The sequence below is a fragment of the Talpa europaea genome, assembly GCF_964194135.1.
Source record: "Talpa europaea genome assembly, chromosome: 1".
Taxonomy (NCBI): Eukaryota; Metazoa; Chordata; class Mammalia; order Eulipotyphla; family Talpidae; genus Talpa; species Talpa europaea.
In genome coordinates, this window is record NC_140073.1 from 30,053,797 (window position 1) to 30,077,406 (window position 23,610).

Genomic DNA, 23,610 nt, shown 5'->3' on the forward strand with positions numbered 1-23,610 from the left:
GAGTCAGTGTACTTGCTAAAATTGTTGCCACTTATAGATAGCTTCAAGCTTTCTGTTATACTGGAGGATTCTTTAAAAACACATTAGTCCACCAATCTAGAAACTGCTTATCTTTTCAACCACTGTTAAAAGGAATGCCTAGATCTTGCTATTTAATTCATCATATTTTGAATCCATGTGAAAATTTGCAAGTGACTACATTTTTCAATCAATGGATCCTATTAGGAGAGAGTGATATAAATCTCAAGAGTTATATTGCTTTTCAGTTTGGTTATTGGTTTAATTAGCCTTTTTCCATATGATTTAAAGTGCTTATTAAATGTAAAGAATCCTTGGATACTAGTTACTAGAGGGGGTTTATAAGTTTTGGACTCCAGTGGTCATAGTTTCAGAAAACCTGGATTTCCCTCCTTTAGTTATTTTTCTCCAAGTTACAGTCATGTTTGTATTTTCCAGGACTTGGGATTAAAACTGAGTGCATGCACCAAATTCCTAACTTTCACAGTTCAATAGTATAAGCTTGCCTAGTGGGAGGAATAGTTGCTTGTTATCTAAATAGTCATGAATTATTTTCTGCTTTACTAACTAGACAAGGTAATCTCTAATAATCCCAAATAGCTTTAATTTATTTCATGAAAAATGTCAATCCCTTATTAAAAAGATTGATTCTCTTCACTTTGCTTTCTGGGAAGTTATGCTTACAAAGCTACTGGAAAAAACATAAAATTTCTACACTGTTCTTATATATGGCATTCTTGTTAATGGCATTTCACTCCTCAATCCTCAGTATGATATACTTTAATTCAGGTGTCTTTCAATGTGATTTGGAGTTAGAACTTGTGATCTAAAAATGAAAATGAAAAATCCTGGACTCTATGAAATGCAGGGCCCAGTCTGTACTCATTGATTCACGTTTCAAGTATTTATTGAATTCAAAGACAGCAGAATTCTAAAACTGGATTTTTCCTACATTAGAGTTTTCATAGATTGTAAGTGTTGAGGACTCCCAAGTTCCAAGGTTGGAAACTTTCACAGCACTTTCAACAACTATATGCCTGTGTTAAGCATTAATCACCTTCCAGCTCTGTAAACAAAACCTAGACTTTCAATAAAGAATGTTGATGAAGCCAAAAGTGAGGACCTTTTTAGAGACAGCTCTTAGGCAAGCTGACTGTTGTAACTCATAATTTTTCAGGGGAATTTCCTTTGTAAACTTGTCTAAGGACAGTAAGCCCGAAGCACACTCCCAAATGTCCCCAGGAGGGTGAGGGGCACGGAGACTAATATTTGAGCCCAGGCCTTAAAAGTCTAAAGGTCAACATATGGGTCTGGGCAGCATTAGCACAAAGAACAAAAAGTCACCACAAAATGACCATATAAGTTGCATTTGCACTGACAGAAGGGAAAATGGGTCTGCTGTGGTACAACAAGACAGCATTATCCTAATCATAGCAAACCTGACAGAGCAAAGACGCCATAATAGAGAAATGAGACATTTACAAGCCTAGTAGCAAAGGCACATGGAGTCAGAGCTACAGAAGGATGAAAGAACTGTCCAAATCAAAGGAAATTTTCCTGGAACTCTCCAGAGACCAAAGACCCTTCCCAAAAGCACCTCAGAGTAGAAGAACTGCCAACTACACATGGCACAGCCAGAGATGGGTGATGAAGATTATACCTGTCACATGAGACCTTCTCCATAATGGTCTCATAGTCTCTTACTCTGAGGTAAGACTCATGACACATGTCTTTGAACATATGATACAGAATGAAAAAAACAAACTTTAAAACTGCTTCTCACTCTATTCCTCACCAAATGTAATATGCTGATACATGAGAAGTTTTTATTTATCTATAAGTCTATTAATTATTTAAATGAGACATTTTCTTTTTTTTTTTTTATATTGAGGGTGTGAGGGACAGCTTTTGCAAAAACTGAGATGACAAATGATAGTGAATATAATGAATGAAATGGCAGAGGAATAGCAATTTTGTGGAAAATTAAAAGAGATTCTGAAAGGAGAACTAATATAGAGGGTGGTAGATAAATGAGGGATTTCAGGGAGAAGGAAGAATTGAGGATGCCCTAAATATTTTACTGAAAGTCATAATGTCTAAATGAGACATTTTCTTATATATGTTGAAAGGATCCAAGTCACACAAAAACCTGATAAATCACAATGAGGTTAATATCCTTCAGCATTTTTTCTCTGTATAATGTCTATTTTGGTGCCAAAAATTCGAATCATGTTGAACACACCACTTCTAACTTAATAATAAACAGTACTTAGTAGAATGCCTAGTAGAAAACAGGAAAATTTAAAAATATTGTCTATTGGGCAGTAAAGTGTCTGTTCTCACCTTATAATTCAAGAAACTGAGGCACAGAAGTTTTTAGCAACTTCCTAACATCACAGAGTTGGGATTCAAATGTTGACAGTCTGCTTTTTATAGCTAGTTCCTAAACATATATTTTATCCTCCACATCATTAGTCTTCCTTCATAGGTTTTAAAGGCTCCCTAGAACAGTTACCCACAATTTATTTTACTAATTCTCTATTGTAATATATCTAGATTGCTTCTAATGTATTATAGTTTAAAATGCCATCCTATAAAGATTTCAAGTGTTTTCTCAAGTATCATTCATGTACCCATCTCTGATATTGTTTTAGTATAAATTCCTAAGAATAACTGATGAAAGAGTATGGACAACTCTCATTTCTCTGGATGGATGCTTATTCCTGTTTTACATAGGAAAATTGACATTCTACCTTGCATTACTAATAGTGGAATCTGGGGATAGAATGCAGGATTTTTGGATTCCAATTTAAGAATTAGGAGGGTTTTGTTTCTTGGGTGAATTTGGTAATGCAACAAAGGGCGATGGAAATAATCTGCAGAGATGAGGGGAGAATCAACTTTTCACTGAGGCCTCAGCTCTGCCTATGTAAAAAGACCTTTAAGCTATCAATAATACAGTGAGAACTTGGTGTTAAATTTTCAATATCAACTCCAAGAAGTGAGAAACAACAGCAAAAACAAAAAACAAAAACCCTTCTTCCCAAGGACCACGGCTAAACATGCCATAATTTCAGATGAATTAACTCTCCCCAGAGCATAATGTTATGTAAATTAATACCTATCAACTTTATAGGATGTTACAGAAAAATGTTTATAGGAACAGAGAGAATATAAATTTGCAAATAATATGTGCATAGAGACATTTTGCACAGAGACATTTCTAGACATTTCTAGACATGCATAGAGACATTTCCTTCTACAAGAGCTGGTAGAAGGAAGGCGCAAATTCAGCAATGGATGATGAACAGGCATGGCTCTGCCATTCACGTACTGAGTATCCTTGGGAAAGGAGCCTCTTATTTTGGGAGTCTCAGTTTTATCATTCATGACAATGATGATAGAATTAACACCAGGCATCATTTTCAGACAGCAACAGTATACTAGATATCCTACAAAGTGATTTCAATGGCAGACCTCATTTAATTGCATAATAATATACAAGATAATATCAATATCTTTTGCTGGCAGCATACTGAAGCTTGAGTCAATATATATATCTGACCCAATAGCAAGGATGCTGGTACAGAGCAGAGCCTCAACTTAAATTGAGCTAGTATGACTTCAGAGATTATGCTCCTAACCCCTATTTTTCTTTTCCTATTTCTGTGTTAGGCACAACAAAGATATGTAAAGGCAGGTGCAAAATGAGGCACAAAATCCTGTATGCAATTATGGCTTGTTACTCACAAGAAAATATTTTATTTGGTTTCCCACATCATCTATTGAGAGTTATTGCCTTTGGACATAGATGATGCGATAAAAAGGGAACTGATTATTAGAAAGTATATGAAATGTGGGTTCAGTCTAGTGGACGATATCCTTGTATATGCTTGATAGGGTAGAAGTAGCTGCCTCATGAGAAATAAGACATGCAAAAGTCTGGGATTCACACGACATGGGTAACGGGCTATTACAAGTTTCACTTCACAGAGGCAAAATAACTTGTGGTAGCAGATCCAGTGTCACAGCTAGGGTCTCTGTCCTTAGTCCAGTACTCTTTTCAGAATTCCAGGATTATACATCTTTAATGTATAGTCCAAAGCCCTGCATGTGAATAAGACATCCCTCCTTACAGCTATAATGAAATGACTTAAAATCTTTCTTTGCATCAAGGAGATGAAAATGAAAAATGGTTTAAGGTATTTTTCCATATGTCAAAAACCTGACAAAAATGGTGATCCTGGCAGGATCCAGGTAAGGTTCTTGAAATAACTCCAAGTTGTTGAATAGTTGAGTTAGAAGGTCTTTTGGAATCATGGGTAAGTGTGCTGGACATTTAACCCAATAGCTCCATCACAGGTGAAAAAAGAAACTTGAGTGTGGAATAAACTGAAGTGAGGAAGAGATAAGGTTTAGATGCACGTGGGCTGAATATTCTCAGTATTAGTCTTGGGGTGCTTTCATCCTATATTGAAGACTTAAACTTTTTACTCTGGAAGAAGAGGTAAGCAAAGCAATTGTGAACAGATGATTTAAAATTTTAAAGAACATAGACTTTTTTCCTGGCCATTTTTTTTAACCTGGTGGATGAATAATATATTCAGGGCAAACTATCACCCCCAGTCCACCTATCTGCAAGTCCCTGAGGTAAAGGCAAAAGAACAGAATAAATTATCCTGCAAAAAGTCACTTCCAGTTTGTAAAAGTTAAAAAAAAATAAAGTAGCTGAAAAAAATTCTTTTCATGGATTTTATGTTCCTCTTATTTTAAGCATTTAAGGTATTAGTCCTCATTACAACCAATTTATATTTCTCACAAAAAATTTAAAAATTCAGATAAGCAGAATAGGAGAAAAGTAACTACTAGAAATTATTTTAAAAAATGGGGCCTCCCTGGTGGCGCAGGCAGTTGAGTGCAGGGCTGTTAAGCTGTCCACAGCCTCTGCAGAGTGGATTCAATTCCCAGCCTGCCAGGGAGATTCCCACATGGCATGGCAGACCTATCCTGGCTCTACCACTGCTCCCCTCAGCAGTGTATTTCAGTGGATCTGCCTGTTCTGCTTTCCACTCTCTCTGGTGAATCCTCTCACCCTCCCGCACATCTGGCCTATTCCCCAGTTCTTGTATGCATGAATAAATAAATTTTTTTAAAAAAGTAATGCTGATCCTCTATTGCTATTTATTTTCCTGAATATTCTTGATTAGGGTATTAATATGCATTGGAAAAGCCTGGAGATGGTGAAAGGCTCAATGGTTATGTGAGTCTCTTAAATGAAGCCATTTCGGATTAAAGAACTAGACATAAGACCTGAAACCATAAAATACATAGAAGGAAATATAGGTGAAAAACTACGTGATTTGCATAACAAAGACATCTTTACAGACACATCACCCAAAACAGTGAGAGTGAAGGCAAAGATAAACAGCTGGGACTACATCAAATTAAAGAGCTTCTGCACAGCTAAAGAGACAATAACAAAAACAAAGAGAAACCCCACCAACTGGGAGAACATTTTTGCACCCAACACTAATGATAAAGGACTGATCACAAAAATCTGCAAAGAGCTGATGAGACTCAACAACAACAAAGAAAACAATCCAGTCAAAAAATGGGCAGAAGAGCTAAAAAGAAACTTCTCTGAAGAGGAAATGCAAATGGCCAACAGACATATGAAAAAATGTTCAACATCACTTGTAATCAGGGAAATGCATATCAAAACTACCATGAGATACCATCTTACACCAGTGAGAATGGCACATATTAAAAAAACTAGCAACAGCAAATGTTGGCGAGGTTGTGGAGAAAAAGGAACTCTTCTGCACTGTTGGTGGGAGTGCAAACTGGTCCAACCACTATGGAGAGCTGTGTGGAGATTTCTGGACCTACTAAACATAGAGCTTCCATATGATCCAGCAATTCCACTCCTAGGTATTTACCCAAAGGACACAGAAACATCAATTCCAAACAACACCTGCACCCCTATGTTTACAGCAGCACTATTTACAATAGCTAAGCTTTGGAAACAGCCCAAATGCCCAAAAATAGATGACTGGATCAAGAAGATGTGGTACATATATACCATGGAATATTACTCAGCATTCAAAAAAGATAAACACATGCAATTTGCAGCAACATGGATGGCGCTGGAAGGGATCATGCTCAGCGAAATAAGCCAAAAAGAAAAAGAAAAATACCGGATGGTCTCACTCATAGCAGGAATCTAGAAAACTTAAATAAGGGACCAGGAAAATGAATAACTATAAGAAAGTGAAAATCAAAATCAACAAAAAACTATGAACCAGAGACACTTTTTGGGGGGTGGGGGGTGGGAGGGGAGGGATTGGGATCAGAAAGGGGGGTTGCAATTGTATGGGGAATATAAAAATAAAATTTATTATTTAAAAAAAATAAATAAATGAAGCCATTTCTAAAGCAATTGTGAGCAAAAGGCAAGTGTACTATCTTTATAATACCAGCATGTTTTTTCCAATTCTTTTGCACTAGACTGTGGTGTAGCCTAGTCCTTTCCAAACCCCACTGCTTTACAAGACTCCATTTTGGATACCTGATGTCTATACAGTTGCATTTATATAATTTATAAGTCACATAATATGCAAACTGAGAAATGCATACAACTACTGACTTGTCTGCACCATCATAAATATCCTCTTGCTTTATATCCCAGGCAAAATCCCTACTACAAATCACTGATACATTATGCTTGTCTTAGAGAGCACATTTTAAAAGAAATTCCATTTACAATGAGTGTGTCTAACTTTTATAGTAGAAAGGAAATTATCTTCTTATTACAAACATTGAAAATTTCATGTTAGGATTCTCCTTGCCCAGCTTCTGCACCAATGTGCTTCCTAAGACTCAAAAAGGGTCTGCCCCACATAGCTCAGGATGGGAATGTGCCAGCCTCTGGATCTTGAATACTCAATAATTTTCTAATTACAGTAAACCCTAAATACTTCAAGAGAAGCTTAATTTTTTTTATCTCCTAAGAATGGTTATAATATTTATTACTAAATAATGCTAATTATATACATGCATGCACATATAATTTGAAAGGATTTTTTAAAAATTCTGTATCTAGAATGGGGACTTGTTATTGTCAACAGGGTGATCTGGTCTCCCAGGGGATAGTTGGTTAAGTCAGGAGACAATTTTGATTGCCATGGCTGGGGGTGGGGATACTAATAGCACTTAGTGGGTAAAGTCTAGTGATGTTGCTAAATATCCTGCAGTGCACAGGATGGTCCTGCATAGCAAAGAATTATCTGGTCCCAAATGCCAAGAGTATCAAGGTTAGGAAGCCTTTGCTAGACAGGATTAGTAGCACACATTCCATCTAAACTTCTTGTTGGCAAACTTCCTAATGCCTAGCAGAAAATGTAGTTTCAGTCACTTCTTAGAGGATGATGTTCTGTTGTTTGATGGTAGGTAACACTCTGGATGTAATGTAGCTATTTGATTTCTTATTTGAAAAGTTTCTAGGAAGAAGTTGCATTGTTTCATTTTATTTTGTGGTAATATTATGTCAATGTGTCATCACATCCTTTTAACTCTCCTAGAGAGCTTACTAAGAAGAGAATTTTCATCAACAGCCCCTTTCTATGCTAAAAGTAACAAAACTCTTCTTATTACTGATTTCTCACTCATCTGTCTCTTTGTACATCTCCATATTCAGTGTGAAACCAAATCAAAATTATGGGAACAGAAAAAGCAAAGAGTAAGAGAAGAATCAATATACGAATTGTCCAGAAACCAAAGGAGGTAAAATATTCGCTTCTCCTGAATGGAGTTCTGAAAGCTTGTATAACAAAATCTCATCCATACAGAATAAATGCTGAATTGCTCATCTTTTTGCTACATATTGCGCACAGTGAGATTTTTAACTTCATAAATTACAGACAGTCATATTTTTAAGCAAGTAACTCCAATGTTTTCACTCTGTTTATTTGAATTCTGAAAGGCTGATTATCCCAAGCAATGAATAAAATAAATAATAGGAGGATGAAGGGACACACTTTTTTAAGTCTAAATTTAAGTGGATTTTCTATAGTCCAAAAGGAATGGTTTAGTTAGCCCTGTAATTAAAACAAACCAAATAAAAGATTTCCTGTAATCATGCCACAAGACATTCACGTGTATTTGCATTTTTCCTTGGCATCCTGAGTCTCAAGGCATCTAGCAACACCATTCAATGCCAAATAGAACTACTTGATATTTTTTGCTCACAATCAATATGCCAAAATAATTCAGATAAGGTATAGCATAGGTTTTCAGTGTTCAACCTATAATTCATCTAGATCCCTTCTATAAAGTGGTTAGAAATTATGTATTTTAACCTACACGCAAAAGAAAAAATCTCCTAGAATTAAAGACTATTGACCAATATTAAAATAGAATGGCTTTGCTACAGATGGGGCATTTCATCATATACAGAGAAATCTTGTTTTCTTTTGTTTTATTTATATAGAAACTGTATAAATTCAAGAATACACGATTCTTAAGCTCTACTTTAATATTTGAATAGAAAATTATATCCTGCCTGTTTTACCTTTGCCTCTGGTCTTGAGTTTATCTTTATCTCTATTTGTCCCACTCCACATTATGGACCAGAATGCAAGCATTGATTTAATCAACCATTTATTGAGTAAAGGACAGAGGCCAAATCAACAAGCCATGAAAAACCATAATCAATTTTTCCTGGGCTGCATCTAATTTGTGCCCCGATCTAATCAATGTTCCCCCAACCCCAATTCTTTATAATATAAAAGGGATAAGAACTTTATAGTATTTTCTCTGGGTAAATATCACAGAAACATAAAATAAATAAATAAAATAAATTTATTATATAAGAATAATTATTTCATAACAATCTGAGGCACTTGGCCAAAGTGCTGATTTATGGGCTCTACTTCAGACCTTCTGAGTGCCCAGAGCTGGGTGATTACCCAGGAATTTGGATATTAATAGGAAGTCCATGTACTATCCTTGAGAAAAACATGCTTTTTTTTTTTATAATACAGGCTTTGTGGAATGTAATTTGAGTTAAATTCTCAGTCCTAATATGGCTCTCATTCCACTCCCTTTTCCTTTCCCTGAAATTTACATAATTTTGTAAATTAATGGGAAATCAATTAAGAAATCAATGATAAAACACTAACTCTATAACTTATTTAAAGTTACTTGATCTAGCTACACTTTATTTTGCCATCTAGGAAATAGTAGTAATATCTATCTCTTGTGTTTGCACTTAATATTAAAATATACACTTAAAAGTTCCAATACCTAATTAGTACATAATAAATGGCATGTCATTAGGAATAGTAGTAGTGGGATCCATCATCCTCAACTTCATCACCACCATCATCATCACACTGTTCCATTAATTCCTGTGCACTCAACTTAGGAAAACACTGCTGTTCCAGAGAAAATAATGAGAATTCTTAAGATATTTTTATCTTAGAAAGCCTAATTAAAATCAAATGCAATGCATAAGGGCATGTGCACTAAGTTACCATTAAGTTTCTTTGCTTTTGGCAAGAATCCTTCAAGTCCATGTGGTAATTCTCTTATCCTGCTCAAAGGCAGAACTTGACTCTTGTACATGTCTTTATGGATAAGCCAATTAATTGTTATTTAATAAATGTGACTTGATTTGATAATATCACAAAATATAGAAAGAATGGTACACATATTGTATGCTGATTTCCTTGCTGAATAATTTATATAGTTAAAATTTGACATGTTTTTAAGAGGATCAAGCTGCCTTATAAATGTACAAGCAGTGAAATATAATATTCAAATAACTTATGGTATAAAAAAATTGGTCCATTCAAAAAATTATTATGTAAAATCAGAAACCTTTAAATATGAAGAACATGATACAAGAGGTTTGCTTAGACTTTTGACATTAGATAAAGACACCCTCCTCCTCATCTAATAATAGGATAATGATTCTAGCACCATATTTCCATTTTTCTAATCTATACTGTTGAGAACCACCAAGAGTGATGTTTCTGACTCAGGAAAAACAGTAATTTTAGCCTAACAAAACTCACAGGCAAATTCATAGACATATTCCACTTTACAAAGCATAATTCCCTTGGTTGCATTGCTACATTCATGGGCACAATGTCACTGAATATTAGATTTCATCTGCACACAGGTAGAAGGCATTCTCAATCAATCAAAGGGCTGTATTTCACAAGACAGCACCAATCACAAGCACTGCATATATTGCAAACAGAAAGGTACACATAAAGGAATCTTACCAATACTAATTGGCTTATAGTATCAGGTCCATGAATGATAATGTGCCTAATAAACCAATATTAGAATAAAATCCCAAGCACAACAATAAACCTGCTGCGGGAGTTATTTAAAATGTTTTTACAAAGGAGCATGAGCTCTAATTTAGATTCTGTTGATGCAGCAGATTGTTAAAACTCCAATAGTTGCATGTGATGCTACCCAATAGGTGATAAGTGGGGCAGGTCAGTTAGTCAGGCTTTATCTCTAATTAGCACTAAAAATGCACAGTGAAAACTATAGCACAGAGACAATTCAACCTTGTTAAATGAGACACGTGGGTGGGAGGGCAAATGAAGCTCTATTTTCAGAGGGAGGGTGTCTATTAGGAAATAATCAAAAGGTATCCACTTTGGAAGAGACATAGCCACCATGTAAACGATATATCAGGTCAACAAGCAAAGGATTCCATTCTTTGTGACTCTGTCCCACTGCCCCAAAGCAACAGGCTTAGGTTACCTTTCTCGCAGTGGCTTCCCGTGAATCCAGAAGGGCAGACACATTTGTTAGGAGCGACACATGTTCCACCGTATCTGCAGCCCTCTTCACAGAATGCTGTAGGAAAAGAATAAGGAATTTCTTAGATAAACTGAAAATAAGGAAAATCATCATAAAAGGCTGGATCATTGAAACAATTCTTCATTACCTAGGGAATGCATAACTATGGTAACACAATTAAGTTTTAGTGCACAGAAATAAATGTAGTTATATCTTTTTCACTGGTTTACATGAGCTCAATTGAAATAATGAATGTAAAATATTTAGCACAGGGCTGATATGAGCAGCTATTACTGTTGCTATTATTGTTATGGATTTGACATCAAATACAGTAAGTTGAGTAACCAGAAAGGATAGAGTTGGGATAAAGGCAAAGGCATTTAAAATACTATTTTCTAAGTACTCTTTTTCACTAAACATCTTTTATTACAATGAAGGCATTTTTGCATTATATTTAAAAGCTTCAGAGTAGTAAATATAATGTTGATAGCATAATAAATGTAACTAACTGCTTATAATATTGAAGACACTGCCAACATCATTTCTGTTATAAAAATAATGCCTTATAACTAGTATGCTTAAAATGCTTCAGTGTGTTATTATGTTAGGGTAAATACCTCAATGTGAAAATACTGTATCCAAGAGGAAGGACTTAGATAAGTCTTTGGTAAGTAAGCTTTGCAGAGTTATCCCGAGTTCTAGTTCTACCTGTTAGTCTTTCCAGGGTGGGTTAGTTCCCCTCTTACACACTTACATAGCATAGTTCCATTTACTTTTCCTTTGAAATATTAAATTTAATTAGACATTGATATATAACTGACTACCACCTTTTTTCTCATCCCCTGGACTGTAAGACACATGAGGCCAAATCTAACGATTGTGTTTGTCCCCATTGCACCATCATCTCAGTGTTTGAGCATGTAGTATATGCTCACAAATACTTGCTGAGTGAATTAACCTCTATTCTCTTAGATAGAAAAACTTCTACCATAACAATTCTAAAACACTTTCATGCAGAATAATTTATTATCAAATCTTGCTGGGTAACCAATAATTTACTGTACTAAACCTGTGAAATTTCTCATTAATGAGGATGATTGCAATTTGACAACCCTTAGTTTCTTTTATTCAGATGAGAACTAGGTGAACAAGTGTTTTTATTTTTAATTGTAGTTAGAAAATGTCACCCTGGAAAAATATCAGGCTTATATTTTGCATCATCATCATAAATAATATGAGTCTAACTTAATGTCTTTAGATAGTTGAACACTAGTTCAAGTATATATAACTTCTGACAATATTGTCATTTTCCACATCATTTAATATACTCTGGATGATTTAACACTCTTTAGCTTAGCAATCAATTGCAAACTTGTTTGCTTTTGCCAGAGGACGACAGTCAGTCTGTACCTGGGTATTTGAATACCATTTCCTATTTGTAACATTTCTTTGCAGAGACTAGTACCTTGAGTCTACGAAAAAAAAAAAAAAAAGATAATATTTGCCTTGGCATGTTTATCACAAACCAAAATATATGCAACTATATCTATATGTATGTACATAAAATTTTTTGTCACCCAAAATCACACATTCTGGGATCTCGTGGCAGGCATTACATGTACGACATTTCAAGGATAGTTCTGCAGAACAGTTAACAGAAGAGTAAGCATCTTTGTTAGCCAGATGGCAAGCAGTAAGGAAAAGTTTCAAGAGGCACCAAAAAAAGAAGGGGCTTGAAAACAGGGAGCTCAGCTTTGGTTTCTGTGGTGGCACAATCAACACTCTATCCAGAGCTCTGCACACGTTCATATGGACATCTGTAGATCTGCTTAGGAGACTAGGTGTTATTTCACAATTCATGTGTGCTCTTGATTTTCTCAATGCTTAGAAAAAAAATAGCAGTAGGTGAACATGAAGAAAGCATGAGCTACTTGTGATATTATAAAATGTATGTATATCATAACAAAGAAGGTGCTATGAGGAGAAATGTGTTAGTACTTACAAAAGACTTAAAATAGCATTCGGCACATGATGCTGTGCAAGCATTTTACTAAATAACATTATTTCAAAGCAATACTGTTAAGACCATGAAGCATGGGCCAAGAACAACTATCTAACACCAAGATAATGTAACCCATCCCACAAGGTGTTCAGCTTCAACAAGATGGGCTTACGGTATCACTTTTCTGTTATGTTGAATTTAGTTTCTAATAAGATAAATACTGGCTCTTATACCAAGGGAGTATCAGATAGGCATTATAACATCCATTTTAAAAATGGTGAGACTGGGCCTCCCTGGTGGCACAAGGGGTTAAGTTTCAGCACTATCATGCTATCACCAGCCACTGGGACATGAGTTTGATCCCTGGTCACAGAGCTGACCCCATATGGCTCTGCAGACCTCTCCTTTCTCGCCCGCTGCTCCCCTCAGCAGTGTATTTCAGTAAATCCACCTGTTCTACTCCCCACTCTGTGTCTGGTGAATCCTCTCACCCACTGCATCTCTGGCCTACACCCCAGTTCTTGTATGCATAAATAAATAAATCTTTTTACAGGGACTCAGTGCAAACATCCTCATTGCAGGTGCACAGCTATTAGACAGCATGACCAAGATTTAAGCAAAACTTTGGCTTCAAAAATCTACCTCTTTTTATGCTTCAGGGCAAGTCTATCTAATCCATTATTCACATGTGCAGTTTTATTCTTTGTAATATATTCTTCAGAGCTAAGGGAACTGACTACCAATTGAAAGAAGGATCCCATGTCCAAATGCACAGGTTGCATTAAAGAAGGGAAGTAGGGTTAGTTTCTCAGCTTGCCAGCTGACTAGACAACTGAGACACCAAGAGGGGAGGGTAAAGGACAGAAAGAGAGGGAGAGAGGGAGATAAGGAGGCATAGAGGAAGGGAGGGAGGGATAATGTGTCGTGATGGTGGTGGTGGTGGAGTATGGGCGAGTTGGTGACGGATGCACCATGGTGGTAATACCATACCCCTAGCACCCATTTTTGTCTGAACCCACTCATACTTTACCCCATCTAGGCACACTCTACTTTTTAATAGAATTTATCTTTCATAAACAATAAATTCATTGTCTACTAGAACCTTAGATGATATGACAAAGTGATTTCAGAAAACATGAGAGCAAAAAAAAAAAAGGAACATGTCATGCAAACTATACTTTGAAGAAATAAAAATCAATGCAAATTTTCTTTGTTATACCTAGTGAGTGAGTCGGAGGACTGTGGGCACTTTGGTGGTGGGAAAACTGGTTGACTGCACCTGAGGGGAGAAATGCTATACTGTGGAAAAACAAGGATGTTTAAAAAAAACAAAAAAGAAATATTGAAGAGTATTTATATCAGGATAGTCTCTTTCTGAAAAATAAAAATCTGCTACTTCAAAGAAAAGTGCCTTGATATTCCAAACACCTATAATTTGTATTACTGAGCTTATGGTATAACCAAAACAAAAAACCAAGTCACTACTATCTTGGGAGAAGTTGGGGTGGTAAAAACTACATGGTCTAAATCAACACTCTGTGTTAGCTGGATGACCTATAGCAAATTATTTCATTTCTCTGGACCTCAGTTTTTTCAAGAGCAAAGTGCAGTGCAAGTTAAATGAAAGTATTGAAGTAAATTGTCAGCATAGGGTAACTGCAAGTGTAATGTGCTCAGAAACTGGATATGATTGTTGTTATTTATCACTAGGATTCTGTCTTTCCAAATAATGGTATTATTATGCACCAGTGTGTACAAGATACTGGAAATGCCACAGTGAATCAGGCAGAAAAAATTCCTGTATTATGGAGCTTATTCTTTAGTGAGAGCTCATTATCACTCCTTTGACTTGATGACCTTGGTGATAACATGTTGTTTACAATGAAACTTGGCATCATTCCTTCTTTGCAAACTCAGAAAAACTCAGGCATCACACATATGTGGCTCCTTTGTCAACATCTTTCCAGAATTCTAAGTGTGGCTTGAATAGATTTTATATATAGAATGAGATTACAATCCTGAATCTGCCACTAATGTACTGTTTGTTATTTTGTTAATTTACCATCCTAGGGGAGATGATGGGTTGAATCAACTCTAAACTGGTAAGATGGAAATCTGAAAGGACTCTCTGTTGTGCAAGAAAAGAAAATCGTGAAACTCTAAATTGAGAGAGATTTGATACATGGAAAGGCTCATTTTGATTTCAAAACTTCTTGGTATGTGACATGAAACCTGGATGTTAAAGGTAACAAAATGAGAAGGTGGGTTTGCAGATGTCCGGGTGTGTGGATGCCCAGTACCACCACCATGTGCTCAATTTGACCAAGATAGTTTTACACTAATATAAAGTAACAGCCCTTCAAGTTCTAAATACTGTCAATGATCCTCTTAAAAGTATTACTGTCATATGTTTAGTTTCAGTCCTCCCTGGTGGCCTAGGGGTTAAATCTCAGCACTATCCTATCACTGCTGCAGCCTGAGTTTGATACAGCCAGGGAGCTAACCCACATATGGCGCAGCAGACCTCTCTTGTCTCAACTGCTGCTCCCCTCAGCAGTGTATTTCAGTAGATCAGCCTGTTCTGCTCCCCACTCTGTCTCTGGTGAATCCTCTCACCACCCACAGCTCTGGCCTACACCCCAGTTCTTCTATGCAAAAAATATATACAAAAGTCTTACTGGCATATGTTTAGTTCCAAGGGACACCCTGAATGCTGACAAAATAAGGAAACATACAAATTTCAGCACCATCTGTTAGATGGAAACCCTTTCCTCCCTCCTGGTTTCCTTGAGGAAGTATTTTCCTTAAGCTCATTTTTTATCTCTTTTTTCCTGATTTGTTTATTCTGCCCCTGGAGAGAGAGATAGAGGAATTTATTCTGCTGGTAAATCTGGGGCAAATATATATATATATATATATATGTCAGGATGATGCTTCTCATGTGAGGAAAGCAAAAGGATGGTTTAGTAAGCACCATATAATTGTTAATTGACACACTTGTAGCTATATTTTGGATCTTGAGTTACTAAGTATGAATTTATTAAAATAAAAATCAAGATATCTAAATAATAATAAGCTGGCCCTTGTGGGCCAAAAGCTACAGGGTTTTATGAACAAATGATTATAACTAATTTGATGATATAAACCAAAATCCAAAGGGTTGGGAGGAAATATTCATCTCTCTTGGGAGTGAGCAGCCCAAATCAGTTTTCCTTGCCTCTCCAATGGCACCCTCCTTGAAACTCAGTGGGTAAGTTGCTGTATTCTGTGTTCATCCTTAGCAAACTAGCTTGGCTTAGAGACTTAAACTCAAGTTCTCCAATCCATGTCTGTCAATAATAAAGGTGATATCATCACCTTCATATTTGCTCCTTGTTTTATTCCTCACTTTGTTCAGAACATGATATTTGCCAAAGGCCCCGTGCAAATATTTTCTGGTTCTTGCAAGATGGTGAGTGGCTCAGTGTGCTCTTGGCATGTGTTAGCTAGAGGACAGGGATGTCCTCCAGGTATGGCTGGTCCTGCATAACCAAGAATTATTGGCACCAAATGCTCATGATATTGAAGTTAAGAACTTCTGCTCCAACTTTACCCAATTAAGTGTCTCCAGGAGCAAAATTATATTGTTTTAATTCTTCTTTGTTTTCCTCCTGCCCTGCTCTTTCCCTGCAAACAAGTTTAAAGTACAGAGAAAAGGTTAAAAGTTAAAATCATCCAGAAGGCTAGCCTAACATATAAAACCAAAGACCCAGATGTCTGCAGTTTTCACTTTTCATAACATTAATCTGGTCTCAAGCATTTAGTATATTACATATTATCTGTTTATTGGTCTCAAAATCACTTTCAACCCTTTATCACTTACTGTGTTTGTATCAGCCACATCAATTTGCTTTTCCATTCTCTGTTTCAACAGTAGCAATAGTGATAACAATACAAATGGAAAATTCCACTTACTGGAGATCTATTAAATGCCTTATAGAAAAATATTCCATTTTACCCCTACAGAAATGTGTGTTATTCATGTTTTCCTCATTGTCAGATAGTAGAGCTCATATAGAGAAGTTACCAAAAGTCATTCCACTACTACGTGGCATCCAAATTTCAAGCCAAGAGCTTACCTAGATCACCGGGTGTTTCTGTTTAGGGCTCAGCCACCTACTGTGTGCAAGTAACATCTTAGGAGTCGAGAAGTCTATAGCTAGCCATGAAATTTGTTCCTAACCCCAAAGAAGTTGGCAACAGAACAACAGAGAGTGGAATATATAAAACCATGTATAATAAAATATGATAAATGCTATTGGAGCAGAATGAACAGAGCACTGAGAGAACATGGAGAAAATGATTAATTGTGCCTGGTAGCCAAGGGCAAAGCTTTGCAACAGAGCTGGCATGTGAATTTGGCTTAGAAGAATGAATGGGATTTTCGCCAGGTACAGAAGTACAGGGAAAGAGACAGTTCAAGTCAAGGTTTTGTTCTGTGGAAAGGTACTGAAAGCAGAAAATGAACAGGTGTTTGTAAGTCATGTCAAGTTTAGAGAGTATTAGAAGGAAATGCAATAAGCTACACAGGGAGACAGCAACATTTTGGAATCTGTTAATCATTTTATCTGCCTTCCCATCTCCTATGCACTTTCTGGATTGCTAGGTATCTTAAGGCACAATAGTGTTCTGCCTGGAGATATGCATATAGATTTTTGTTCTAGCCATTGCTCTAGTTACTGTTTTAAGACTGTGCTTTGCTAAACATTTAACTATAGGAAATACTAAAAGATATGTCTTATATGAGAGTATATCATGAATACCACCAGAAATATAAAATTTATTCATAGTATATGCAATACATTCTGCTATTTTCTATTATTTTATATTCTACTGCAATCTATTCCCATCTACAGTATACTCTTTGTATTCTACCCTACTCTATTCTAATTCCATTCCATTCTAATAATTTATAAAATGCATCTATATACAAACTTTCTTTCTCAATCCACTAAGTCAGCAGTTTTAAAATCAGTTGTTCATATGGCCTATCTATTTTTTTGTAGTTTAAGAATCCTCCATGTCATTTTCCATATATATATTGGACCAGTCCACATTCCCCACTACAATGTGTCAGAGTTCATTTTCCTCCACATCTTTGTCAGTATTTATTGACCCTGGTTGTGTGGAGTTATTGTTTGTTTGTTTGTTTTTGATTTGGGCCATTCTCATAGAAGTGAGATAGTATCTCATTGTATTTTTGATATGCACTTCCCTGATTAGCACATGAGGGGTAGGGTGCAGGTGGGAACAAAAGGGTTGGGGCTCAGTAGTCTATGGTAGAGGAATATAGGTATTTTGATGGTGAGCATGGTGTGGTAATACAGTTTTGAAGAGGTGTGAAGTTATTAACATATATCATATACCATATTGTAAGCCAATGGGATTGAAATAAAAAATAAAATAATAAAATCACAGTTCAACACATTCTTTGCAATTGACTCAATGTCCGTGAATTCTGGGGACACTAAAACAGAGTAAAATATGAAAAAAATATTAAATTTCAAGATAGCACCCTCGTATGTAACTTTATCATAAAATTTGAGACAAAAATTTGACCAAGTCAGATCCATTCAGTCAAAAATGTATCAAGCGTATATATGGACTAGATAGTAGCTACTCCACTGAGATATAATCCCTGTTATTTATGATCCAAAAGTTAAATATAGTGGTTTTCACTGAGGGCATAGCCTCCAGTATCCAGGAATCATGGACAATGTCTGGAGATATTTTCAGTTGTCAAAGTGGGGATGTGGTACTGGTGACTCTACAGGTGGGTAGAGACCAAGGATGCTGCTCAAGATGCTACATGCATGGATAACCCTCAATAAAGAATATCCAGACCCAAATATCAATAGTGCTAAAGTTGAGAAAAGACAGTCTTTTAATCATTCAACATTGCTTACTAAGCATCCTTTGTACCAATGATAATCCTGAAAACCAGGGATTCACAGAGAACAGATCAATGTATAAGTTTATAGTCTAGGATAACACAATATATGTGTAAGTGATATATCAAGTTAGATGATAGCCAGAGATATTGTGGAAAACAGAGCAGGAGAGGGGAATGAGAAGCGTGTGAGTGAGGAAGGTTGTATGTAAACAGGGTGATCATGGAAGATCTCATGGGGAAGGCGGCATTTGAGTCAAGACCCAAAGAGAATAAAGGGTGAGCTGTATACTTATAAGCAGAAGAATATTCCAGGCAGAAATTAGGGCCAGTGCAAATGCCCTAAGGGGTATATAGGTCCCATAGTGCCTTACAGATTTTAGTGATGCTGCCTGGACCAGGTCAAAAGGAGACAGAAAGAGGAAAGTATTGTTTCTTCCTGGAAGGTCAAGAAAAGCTCTACAGAAGAGCGGACACCAAAACTGAATCAGCCAAATAAATAATGAAAAATCTGGTATGAGGGCTGGGGTGAAGGATGTTCAAGTCAGGAGGAGGGAACTGATTATGTAAAGGTATAGAGTCAGTGAGAACTACTGGGTAGAAGCAAAGGTGGCTCCAGCTCACTGGAAGATAAGCTGTGAGGAAGGATGAGCATTGACAGTAGCTGGTATTGGGTGGTTGAAAAGTCACGACATATTTTTTTCTATGCTTTTCAAGCAAAAAGTATGGCATGACTTTTCCAACAACCCACCATTTTGCAAACTCAGATAGCATTTGGATCATTTCACAAAAGGGTCACTTCTGTCTTGCCTTTCTTATGAGGTACCTACTGAGCCTTATGGAGGATTTAGGACTGTCAATATTATTGTCTTTTTCTGCAATTCCAATTTTACATAACAGTGTTGGCTTTTTTCTAGAAAGGTAGAGTCAAAATGCCAAATAAGAATCAATTTTTATAAGTTTACACATCTCTGAAATGTAGAAATGGGACAATCATGTAAAAGGAATAGCAATTCAACTGGAAATTACTGAGAACTTGGGAGTTAAGAATATTCAGTCTGGAGCTGCTGCACAAGGACCTTGACCTTGTGCAAAGACCTTGTATTTCACCTTAATCGCTGACATTACCCAAATAAACCGGGTGCCTAGGTGCTTACTCTGTAAAATATATGGCTTACTGAGAGGTTAAGAGCATAACTCTGGTATTAGAGATCCAGGTTCTGGCTGTGTATTCATCCCTTATTAGTGGACTGATTTTCCCCTAGCTTTGTTGACTTGTAATTGACATATAACACTGTTTAAGTTTAAGAAGGTCAATATGCTGATATATTTATATACTGAAAACTAATTACCAACATGACTGACATTGGAAAGTTACTTGATGTCCTTATACATCATACTTCTTATCTCTTACTTATCTGATTTAGGTCCAAAGAAATCCATGTCATCTGTTATCACAAGTGGATTGAATAGGATGTCACAAATAAAGGACCCGGCATAGTACCCACACATAATAAGGACTCAGTAAACTTTAGTCCTTATATACATCAGTCTCTTTCTCTCTAGGTTAATTAATACAGTACAGCAAGGTTTCTTCTCAAATATCAAAATGCTGTGCAGTCTACCCTTTCTTCCCAGTGCACAAATCAATGCCAGAATTTGAGAGCTTGTTGAGTACAAGAAATCAATTGAACGAAAATGATGAGGGATAAAGACAAAAATCCTAAGAAGAGGAACAGAATAAAAGATGATGTTCAAATCTGAAAAAGCAAAACTCAGGGAAGTTAGTTCAGGGCTCCCTGTGATGTAAAAAGTAAGACAACAGTCAAATTATATCTTTTGCAACAAAAACTCTGAAAGCAATTCAAAATTTGGTCTTGAGCATTTATGGGGGGCACTAAGAAATGGGAGCAGAAAGTGGTACCTCTGAAAAGCAGTTATAGAGAGAGCCACGGGTGAGGAAGTCGGAGGTTTCCCGCTGTACCACCGCATCGGAGCTAACACATAGATTAGCCCTGGAGGTCACAGACTAAGGCTGTAAAGAAATAAATTCCACCAGGCTCTCCCAGGAAAAAGCATTCTGTGATTTTATACAACCATGTGGAATTAGATGTTAAAGTGAGAGATGATACTGTGATAGCAGCTGGGTGACGAGGGTGCACCAGAGTTCTCAGAGGGCTTTTCCATTCCCGTCTCTATCTTGAAACCTGAGTTGTGGCTCAGATCTGTAAAGCATTGTGTTCTTTTGTTTAAAAAGAGCTCCTCTAAAATCTTAAATGATCATTTGTAATGGCATCTTCATTCTGTAAATGGACATGTGGAGAGGAGTTCGAATCCAGAGAAAGTTAGTGAGGAAGCAGAGACGAAGAATGCTAGGCTCTTGGATTATGAAAGAGCAACAGGTCTTTGGGAAGGTATGTCAAATTCTCCTAATGGAATGAAACTGGTTTGGGACTTTCAAGAAGTAGGGAAGGAAGGAAAAACAGATAGAAATAAGAAAGGCAACATAAAAAGAGACAGAATAGAGGAAGAAAGGTAATTGCAGTGAGAGATGGCACCAGTCACTGTTCACCCCACCAGAGACAGAGCAGGGAACAGAAATAGACAGGTAACTAGACCCTCAGATGTCAGGCTCAAGAGCATGGGCAGTCTGGGTGCAGACCTCAGATCTGCCGTTTTCTAGCTGTGTAAACTGGAGTGAATGCAGAAACATCTGTAAACCTTATTTTCCTCCTGACAAAATGGAAAGTGAATGTAGAAGCCTCTTCAGATAGCTGTTATGAAGAGTAAAGCTTGGACACTTAGTTCCAGGGCTCAAAAATTATTATTATTTACATTATTATGACTATTAGTTATATGTGTATATACATGGTTGGTGGGCAGACCCATCTACTGGGGAACTACACTGACAGAGGAAACTAATGTTAATGAAAATCCGTCTTTGTCGGGTTATCAGGCTGTCATTTGTATTTTGCTGGAGATGGACTATTTCCAATCCCATGCTCGATGGCCTGAACAAAAATTTCAGAGTTAGAAGTATTAATTGTCAAGTTTTAGAAAGCAAAGAATTCCAAAGAACTCTACTTGCTGGAGAATTCAAAAACATACATTTGACCTTTCTTTGGCTGTCTTCAAAGTCAAAACCCAGGGCCTCCCAGGTGCCACAAGGGATTGAGCACAGCGCTGTGAGGCTGTCTGCAGCCTCTGCAGATGAATTCAACCCCCACCCCCGTCTGGCAAGGGGGCAACCCACATGGTGCAGCAGACCTCACCTCCCTCACCCGCTACTCTCCTCAGCAGTGTATTTCAGTAGATATGCTTGTTCTGTTCCCCGCTCTGTCTCTGGTGAATCCTCTCACCGCCCATGCCTCTGGCCTGTACCCCAGTGTTCTTGTATGCATAAATAAATAAATATTTTTTTTTAAAAAAAGTCAAAACCCAGGTCCTTGTACATGAGCAAGTCTGATATATAGCTGCTTCACTCTGTGCACGCCCGCCAGGCCTGGATTCTCCACCATGCATGGTTACCTGTCTTTCCGGATGTTTAGCTGTATCTCATCTGCAAGATGAGCTGCCCTCATTTTTTTTTAATAAGATTTATATTTCTTTCTTTTTTTAAAAGATTTATATATTTAATTATACAGCACTGGGTACAGTCAGAGGCGCTGGAGGGTGAGAGAATTCACCAGAGCGGAGAGTAGAACAGGCAGAGTGACGAAGTACACTGCTGAGGGGAGCAGCGGGTGGCAGGAGAGATCTGCGCACCATGTGGGACCTTCACTGGCAGCCAGGGATCGAACAGGCGCTGCAGAGGCTGCAGGCAGCTTCACGACCCAGCGCTCAACCACTGTGCCACCGGGGAGGCCCAGCTGCCCTCATTCTTGAACTAATTTTAAACTATTTAGGCTCAACTCCCTCAAAATGTATTTCTAATTTATAGGTAACATGATGCTGGTAAAAGAGCACAGTTCATGGAAGCATAGAAACCTGGATTAAATCAACAGCTGCGTGGCCTTCAGCAATCCCCTCATCTGTGAATCCCAGTTGCCCACTTGTGAAATGGAGACATGACTAGCTCTTCTTTAAGCTGTGGTGAAGATTAAATAACTGGATAAATATGAAGAGTAACTGGCAGAGAGCCAGATACAATTTCTTCCTCTCTAGATCTGCCTCTGGTCTTATCCCATGAGGTACAGTAACCCAAACATGCTGGGCTTACTTTGATACCCATGTGGATAGCCCACAGGACACTGTCCATGAAAGGAATACGCAAGATGCAACTAGCTAACTGTTTCCTGAGAATGTTATAAAGAAGTTTTCATGATGTCCACCTTTTTACCCAGCTGGGGAAGTGTTCACAGCTTAGACTATCAGCTGGAAGTTGATCGTTTCATGGGGAAAACTTTAAATTATCTCCCCCATATCCACAGAGTACAGAAAATGCTGGACTGGAGCACTGTTCTATGATCCCAACTAAGAAACAACAAGTACAGAGTAGCCAAGTTAGAGGGACAGAAAGAGGCAGCTTCTCACAGTCTAGCCAGCGTTTGCACAGTACACAGGGAAGAAGCAGTCTCCACTGAAATCACCTGAACCTCAAAGACTATATTCTTTGCTTATGAAAATAAAAGTAAGAAGTAGGAAGGAAGCACAGGTAAAAACAAAGTACTTTGCAATAAAAACTAGCTTATGATGGATATCATTGAGAAGAGATCAAGAATGGATGAAATTTATTATGAAAGCCACATTAAGAACTATCCGAAAATTTTTGTTTGCTTATTTATTTCTTTTGTGACAAGAGATGTGAGATTAATATGAGAACCCACTGCAGGTTTTA

General features: G+C 37.1%; 1 protein-coding gene across 3 annotated transcripts in view; it reads right to left on the reverse strand.

Annotated features, from left to right (window-relative positions):
• NELL1 (neural EGFL like 1) overlaps positions 1-23,610 on the reverse strand; it is a gene marked incomplete at both ends in the record, with an annotated part of 742,470 nt that overhangs the window by 146,923 nt on the left and 571,937 nt on the right. For all 3 annotated transcript variants that reach the window (XM_084239443.1, XM_084239442.1, XM_084239441.1), the window contains one exon: positions 10,804-10,899. In XM_084239443.1, coding sequence (XP_084095569.1) covers positions 10,804-10,899 — 96 coding nt within the window. The remainder of the gene's footprint in view (positions 1-10,803; positions 10,900-23,610) is intronic.